The 8,597-nt window shown below is 33.4% G+C and overlaps 1 protein-coding gene across 2 annotated transcripts; it reads left to right on the plus strand.

Moving 5' to 3' along the window:
• The first annotated feature begins 232 nt into the window (after window positions 1-232).
• Window positions 233-3,469, plus strand: LOC127865668 (uncharacterized). Of its 2 annotated transcripts, XM_052405588.1 has the most exons (7): window positions 233-399; window positions 591-718; window positions 902-959; window positions 1,188-1,262; window positions 1,829-1,864; window positions 2,707-2,842; window positions 3,208-3,428. In XM_052405588.1, exons 2-7 carry the CDS (start codon window positions 593-595, stop codon window positions 3,380-3,382), a joined length of 606 nt encoding a protein of 201 aa, XP_052261548.1. In that variant the 5' UTR covers window positions 233-399; window positions 591-592; the 3' UTR covers window positions 3,383-3,428. The 2 variants fall into 2 exon arrangements, with proteins under 2 accessions (XP_052261548.1, XP_052261549.1); XM_052405589.1 differs by lacking the exon at window positions 1,188-1,262 and having other exon boundaries at window positions 3,208-3,469.
• Window positions 3,470-8,597: the final 5,128 nt, after the last annotated feature.

Below are 8,597 nucleotides of genomic sequence, written 5' to 3' on the forward strand. Positions count from 1 at the left end.
ATGCGTTGGGCCAAGTCACTACGACCTAACCCAACCACTAAAACCCTCCATTGTGAAATAAATATAACAAGGGACTAGCACAATAATAATATATGGTGGTAAATCAGTGAATACAAATGAAATGCATGCCATTCAAATATTAAACAAAACGACACAACATTTTTCACAAATTGTGACCGAGACTGGCGGATGTGTGTCGTATTCTCAAACACTTAAATCAACACATCATATGGCACCTTTTTAAACCGCAAATTAGATTGAGTAAACTAACTGACCTGATTATTTCTCATTCAATGATATATATAACGGAACTATATTTAAACGAGCGGACAACAAGTCTTTGAGGACCCAAGATAACAGCAGATGAATTTCACAACTTGTCGTTGACCTGGACATAAGGTAACATTCGTATTTATTTATTTGGATTTTTAGTTATAATGCTCTTCAACTTTGTTTTCAGTTTTGAAGCATGTAAAGAAAATTGTTATTGTAATTGATTGTATTGTGTGTTGTTTACTAAACTCGCTTCAAAACATATTACAACTAATGCTATCATTATATCATATTCTACAAACGATATTGTATTTCAGCGATGATTGCCTGTAATGTAATAGGACTTCTGATCCTTCTGATGTACGGATACGACACTGCCGAGTGTCGTTCAAGACCTGGAAATGTCCCTACACCTGAGTACAAAACAAAAGACGAAACATCGGAGGTAATACGTTCCACATGGAGCGACATTTGTATTAACAATGATAACGAATTAATCAGCATAAATACGTACGACACAGTTGGTATCAGAACTTATATTTCTTCGAATAAAATTTTGTTTGGTTTATCACTTGTTTGGACGCACGTATGTACCAAATTTTATTTGTATCAATATTTCACGTTTTAGGAATACAACAACAAACTAAAAGGATCGTCTGGTCCTGAGATCGAAGCGACTTATTCAGGTTTTATAGGACTTTTGTCACTATATGTTCATGGAAAACATTTGACATGTATATCTACCATGTTAAAGCAATGCCGTATAACAAAAAAATAGTATTAAAATATTTGTTTTAAAATGTTGATTACAATAAAATTCATCCGTTATTTAAACATGATCGAATTTGCATGAGAGAACATATAAATAATGTCACTCTTTTGATAAATAAGAATATTGCATATATCGCATAAAGGTCACAAAAAGATAAACGCCCACGATGAATCAAAACTTCTACCAACCATAAATAGGACAGACCGGTTTCTCCTTGGTAAGTAAAGTGAGTTTTTACAATATACAAAATCAACCTATACTATCTATTTCTTTCTGCCTTTTATACAATCCATTTACATTTACTGATAAGTACGTACTCTTATTTAAATATTGTGATTTTATTATATAATTGTTTTACTGACGCATTTAAAACTAAAATAATAAACTCTTTAATTCTATAAATCCTGTGTTAAACACAATATACGGGATATGTTCACGGATAATTTTTTTATAATTTCAAAAATGAAAGTGTACACAGATTATATTCAAACGAGTGAAATGCCATTAATAAATAAGATGAATATTACACGTAAAGCGTACGTCTACTGATCTTCAATCACAACGGATAAAATAATTCATAAGGGCAATGTTGCTTGTCTTTTTAACGAAGCGTTAAAATAGACCATAAAGGCTCTTTAACAGAATGGCCCAGTGGTATTACGTTCAATTTATATATCAATGAACCCGCGTAAGATTCACAATTAATGTTTTTTAGTCATGTTATTGTACTTATTGACATCTAATTGTTATCCACTGCTTTACCACCAACTACTACAACTTCAGCAACTACTACAGCACCAACTCCTGCACAAAAATCACGTAAGTCAGAACGTATTTTTACTATAACAATTACATATGCGGTGGTTAAAATTCCTTAAGCTTCATAACAACCTTATAATAAATCAAACATTTGATAGAGTAATAATACTGTTGGCGACTAATACATGTATACCTAATGAATAATGTATAATTGTTAATATTTTATTGAACATACTTGGGAAGTAAGTCTCTGTAATATTTATATGCAATGTCAAAATCGTAATTATACATCACGTTTTTAAAAATTACTTTGTCTAACCGGCTTGATAAGTTTATCGCTTGGATAAATAATCACAACGTATATACTAGTTTTATTGCTTCTAGTTTTCATCCATATATCGATCGGTATACCAGTAAAGAAAAAGAAAGTTTTCTCCAAACTTCAACCATAGTTAATAAACCAATTGTAAACAAATTGAACATCTGGGTCCAAGCTGTTACAGCAGCTCCTCTTAGGATAAAGTTAAGTCAGTCTATTTGAAGGAATCACTAGCCATATTTGCTCCGCGCAGTTCTTTGTTATCCATAATATTTTCCCACAGAAGCCTTTGCAAAAAGTATTTTCTCGGGTTGACATAACATACTTTCTTTATTGAAGATTTTATTATTTGTATTTATTTACTCGACGTATCTGAAACGAAATACTTTCGGCTTATTAATAAGCGGCAATTGCTTAATCGGACTTCAAGCGGGCTTGGGGTTCTTCTTACTGTCTTTTATTTCAACTTTTGAAAATGTTCCACTTGACTGCACGATATAACGTTAAGAGATGCATTGAAATACTTTATAATTTCATTCTTTATTAACATGGCTAGATTTTTGTAAGGTCATTCTCTACACAGGAAAATGTCACGTGTGTCGCGGGTCACCACAGATCTGCGAACAGCTGTACGTGCTGGAGGAATGTCCAGCAGACAAACAGTTCTGCATCAACGAACTGACCAACAAAGAGGATGCCTCCAGAACAGTCAACAGAAGGTGAATCTTTGGTGATTAATTTGTTATATAAATAATCTGTTCATGTTGTTGTGTTCAAGGCACAAAAACTGCCATTATTCAAACACATGTAAATTAAAACAAATAAGTGACGGCCATACTATGCTTATTGTTTAATGTAATTTGCAAATGCAATTTATAAACGAGAAGTTTCATATTATGTTATTGTCAACGACCGTTGTTATTCCTATGTAATATAAGTAAGTTTGTCTTATTATTGTTTGTAAATCTTAGAGTTCTTAAAACATTTTTGTTTACCCTTTGAGTTCAATATCACAGATAGTCATTGGGAATATTTAAGTTGTTTTAATAAATTGTTCACAATATTGGATATATATTTCTAATAGGTGTGGTACCCAAGATGAATGCGACAGCGGATGGTACCAAACATATGCCGATGACGACAAGTGCACCAATTTCGACGAAAAGCTGGTGTACACATCGGATTTCTACTGTGAATATTGTTGTAACGAGGATGGTTGCAACAAATTGGTGAATCCGCCAAATACGTGGACGCCTTGATCAGTTATTGTATTAAATCTGAAAAATAAACAATTCGAATGTTAAACATATTTATATTAGCAGAATTAAACGGGAATGAAACTATCATTTACACAATCGCTTTAAAGCACTTGTACACCGTTTTGCGAAGATGAGGTTTAAAATGGGCATATATCTTAAAAGAATATACTAATATTTTAAACAAGCGAAATTCTACTTTAGAAAGAGAAGAGCATTTAAACGTTTATGGAAATTCATTGTTCAAAAGTGATTAAAAAATAACCATGTATAATGCTTTTTATCGAATACTTGGAACATACGTTTACAAATAACATAGATCTTATGATTAACTGTAAAATACAAAATCTTTCATGGTGCAGCGGTCGTGAATTTGAATCACATTGAATTTTTGTATTAAGTTTTTTGTGCTTACATAGTTATTTAAAATTATTCAAAACATAATATATTTATAAGCAATTAAACTTATCAGAATTACGAAAATTTGTTAATATGTCCCTTTAAATGCAGTTGAAGTGGGTTTTTTTTTCAAGGACACGTGATTAAGAAGAACTTCGTGAAGCACATTTGCTTCCATATTTAAAAGTGACATGTTTTCGGTTTGTTTGAAATTAGGAATATACGTATTTATTGTTCTGTCAATCAAAGGATCTGTTGAACATCTGTAATATGCAAACATCTCATGCACAAATATTAATCAAACATTGCGACAATAAACGCAATCTAGAAGTAACTCAAAAAGATGAATGCTCAGATGAATTTTCAAAAATAGTACTAAATATCACACACTTACTAAGACTGTCCAAGTCAGTTATATCAATAATTACATTTAGGCGTATTTTAATATACAGTTTTATTTTCATTTTTAAAACAAAAGTCTGACCATATGCTTATGCGCATATATCCACCATCTCTAAAGCGGGGTCAGTGGTTAAGGATATCCAGCTTTGCGAAAATTGTTTTACTGTGTACTAAATTAAGTCTATGTTAAAATATGTCAAATGATTCATTTGTCTCTTACAAAAGAAAAGACAATGCATCGGGCCAAACTATAAATGTGGCTTTTGGGTAAAGTAATTTCCTTTCTAAAAGATCTAGGTATTTTAACATACCTTAACGTATTTCATTTTCCATTTGCAATCCATGACATCCTAATGACACGATTGTTAGAATGGGAAGGTAGAATTGTCAGCTTTTTTGCGATCATTTATTTATGACATGAACTCGGAAGTTAAGATTGTCAAGTTCCAATATTCAATATCGACCATTTATAATATAAAAGTATTTGAACAATGATATTTTCATATCTGATATTTAACACAATAGACATGTTCATATGACACATATGCCTCCGCTGAATGTCATTGGGCACATACACGAGTGTTGTGAGACATGCATTGTGTGAACAAAACATATCCCAGTATATACAACAATAGTCAAAATAATGAATAAGGTAGACACATACCATACCTACAACATTATTTATTGTGAACTTGACATTGAAGCGTGCGACGAAGTGATGGATGCGATAAGTAATATTAACGAGTTTTAAATGTTTTATTTGTCAAAGTTTTACATGTGTTCAAAAATAGTAATAACATTGTAAATAATCGCTTTAACTGAGAGTTCCGGTGAAGTTTATCAAGATCGCCATACAATAATGCCTAGTTTTTTTCCATCAGCATCTTTCTGCTGCTAGTTTTCTGGATATTTAGTATCATCTGGTGTTGTATAAATACAGTGTTGTATAAATACAATTGAGGTTTATTTGGCTGAGATCAATCATGGTTAAGATAATTATAGTGGATTTCATCTCATAGGTTTCAAAATTTAGGTCAAATGTCTGCATAAAACCAAATCTACGTGACCTTTTTGAACTTAGGGACCATAACACTTTATAAAAATATTAACTGTCTCTGCAATTGTCACAAAGAGCTGATTTCAGAGAGTTCATTTAACAAACACTCATTAGATGACTCAGTGACAGGTATTAGTACTTCACATTTACCTTGCTTGTGTCAATCAGTTGATCAATACAAAATTCGAATCTTGGTAAAAAAAATTGGTACTATAATCTTGGGGAAGATCACTTTTCTTTGATCATTTTCTATTGGCCTTCTTTGGGCGCGTTAACAAGCTACTACCACCCACCCCAACCACTACCACTCCTTTGCGACACTAATTAAATATGGGACTGGCGAAATTTTGGTCAGTAAATCAGTGAGTGAAAATAAAATGAACGCCAAAAGCATTAAACTAAAAACAACGACACAGCATCTTTTGATAACCTTCACAAATCGTGACCGAGACTGGCAGACTTGTGTCGTATTCTCAAACGCTTAAATCACCTTTTGACGTGCTTTTATGCCCCCGGATCGAAATATCGGGGGCATATTGTATTTGGCCTGTCTGTCTGTCTGTCTGTCTGTCTGTCTGTCTGTCTGTCTGTCTGTCTGTCTGTCTGTCTGTCTGTCTGTCATTCAATAATTCATTCAATCATTGTGTGTGTCCCAAAACTTTAATCTTGGTTAAAGGTTCGCAATAACTTTTGCATTATTGAAGATAGCAACTTGATATTTTGCATACATGTGTATCTCTTGGAGCTGCACATTTGAGTGGTGAAAGGTCAAAGTCAAGGTCATCCTTGAAGGTGAAAGGTCAATAGATGACTTCAAAGCAGCGCAATAGGGGACATTGTGTTTCTGACAAACACATCTCTTGTTATAACATAAATCAGTTTAAGTAAACTAACTGACCTGATTATTTCTCATTCAATGATAACGGAACAGTGTTTAAACAAATTTCGCACAATATCTTAAACAAGCATCTGCAATTATTCTCAGAATATTTTCAGAAATATGATAGTAACATATACAATTTACAATATTGGTATATTGTAGAAACATCAATATTTATTGAGAACATTTCCATAAAATGAAATGTAGGCCATATTTAAAAAGTTGTCATTGGAAACGGTCACTTAATTCTTCCCATAATATAGCATAAATTCTCACTATATGACGCATAATTTAAACAACATGAAAACATAGATTACACAATAAACAAAAAAACAAACATAAAAGAGTTAAGATTAAAACATAAAAGCATTTTAACACCTATATATCTCATTGTTTATACTTCTATTTCTACTACTCTATTAAGCCGCCACCTCATCAAAATTAGCTATCATTTAAAAAAAAAGATTATTATCTTTGTTAATTGTTATCTTTAGCGATGATAACATCAACATTATCTTTAACGATGATAACAAGAACAAAACTTACCACTTTGTTTTTATTGGTCCGGCGATTATTTGAATAGTTTATCCTTTCTGATATACACGACCCCACTCAATCCCCAAATGTAAATAAATACACGGGAGAGAGTATATGTATGAAATTGCGCATTGACAACTTTATGGCTGTCAATTGTGTCTATGATCAAATAAATCCGATGTGCGATTAGCACACGAACGTACTTACATTCAACACGTTGTTGTTGTTTTTTAGCATTTAATTGAAAACATTTAAAATTAACCCGCAAGAGTGTGTTTAATTTATAAATCAATTAATATTCAACGAAATCACAACACCACAATAACGAAATAACACATTGCCAAATTTTGAATTAAAAGAATAATCCAAAGATGTTGAAAACGAAGTGCATTAGAAATCGAAGATCGGGAACCTACGGAATACCGTTAGGCCATCGTGGTTACACACTAAAATACAGAGGGCGAGAATGCCAGAACGCGAGAGTACGATGACGAGAATGCGACAATACGATGGCGACAGTGCGTGAATACGAAGGTGAGAATGCGAGAACGAGATGGCGATTATTATCGTACTCTTAATGGTTTAATTGTCAGGGTGCAGGATCACGTGCCTCTGTGGGGTTCACAATTGAACGTGTAGGGATGTAAACACGCCGGTATGTGGTGCTTTTCTGAAAATAACTTTAAAAAAACATGTTTTCTTAAGAATTTCAACTAGTGCATTCAACGGGAAATACGCCAGAATTTCTTTATTTAATAAGCGTTCTTGGCTAAAACATATATGTGTAACGCATTTAGGTTCAGGGTTATGCTGCACGCAACGTGAAATTTTGGCACCATTTTCAGACGTAGTCAATGATAAAAGATATCGGCACAAAATGCAATAAAAAAAACTGTTCTTTTATGCACTAAGGATTTTTGCAAATGTATTTCAATAACTTGGAGCATTTGCAAAAATAGATTTCAAAACGATGTGTTAACATTCCTCAAACCCGTATGTAAACCCCGTTGATCGTGCAACCTGTTGGTGTATCGCCAAGAAACGCTGCATCGAATTTGAGTGCCATTGGTCATTGTCTTGTGTATTTGCTCATTCTCGAGTATCGCGGCGTGTGTCGAGAGGTGTATTCCAAAGTTGGCTTGTTACGAAATTCAACGCAGACCTAATTTGAAAATACGCATCATAGCTAGTCGAGTCCGGGGCTCGCTCCGCCGTTAAAATTCTACTACTACTACTACTACTACTACTACTACCACTACTACTACTACTACTACTACTACTACTACTACTACTACTACTACTACTACTACTACTACTACTACTTCTACTACTGCTACTACTGCTACTATTGCTACTGCTGCTGCTGCTGCTGCTGCTGCTGCTGCTACTGCTACTGCAACTGCTACTACTACTACTACTACTACTACTACTACTACTACTACTACTACTACTACTACTACTACTACTACTACTACTACTACTTCTACTACTACTACTACTACTACTACTACTACTACTACTACTACTACTACTACTACCACTACTTCCACTACTACCACTACTACCACTAATACCACTACTACCACTACTACTCCTACTTCTACTACTACAACAACTACTACTACTACTACTACTACTACTACTACTACTACTACTACTACTACTACTACGAATACTACGAATACTACTACTACCAATACTACTACTACCAATACCACCACTACTTCTTCTTCTACTTCTTCTAATTTTATTCTGCAATCGAAGGGTTTTGAGGTCCTCCTCCCAGAAATTTTTGAAAATGAAAATTATGCATTCTTTTGACTTTTTATCTGCATTTAGAGACTGCAGTTATGGAACAATTTTATATGAAATTTCACTTTCATTGACCATACTCACTGACTGATCGATATGAATATGACATAAGAAACAGTCATGTACTCCCA

This window comes from Dreissena polymorpha, chromosome 2, assembly GCF_020536995.1.
Source record: "Dreissena polymorpha isolate Duluth1 chromosome 2, UMN_Dpol_1.0, whole genome shotgun sequence".
Lineage (NCBI taxonomy): Eukaryota > Metazoa > Mollusca > Bivalvia > Myida > Dreissenidae > Dreissena > Dreissena polymorpha.

What these genes read in the sequence shown, in the direction of transcription:
- LOC127865668 (XM_052405588.1), top strand. Translation starts at nt 593, where the DNA reads ATGATTGCCTGTAATGTAATAGGACTTCTGATCCTTCTGATGTACGGA. An exon ending in CAAAAGACGAAACATCGGAG is followed by an intron (nt 719 to 901) that starts GTAATACGTTCC and finishes TTCACGTTTTAG; the next exon opens with GAATACAACAACAAACTAAA. An exon ending in GACAGACCGGTTTCTCCTTG is followed by an intron (nt 1,263 to 1,828) that starts GTAAGTAAAGTG and finishes CTACAACTTCAG; the next exon opens with CAACTACTACAGCACCAACT.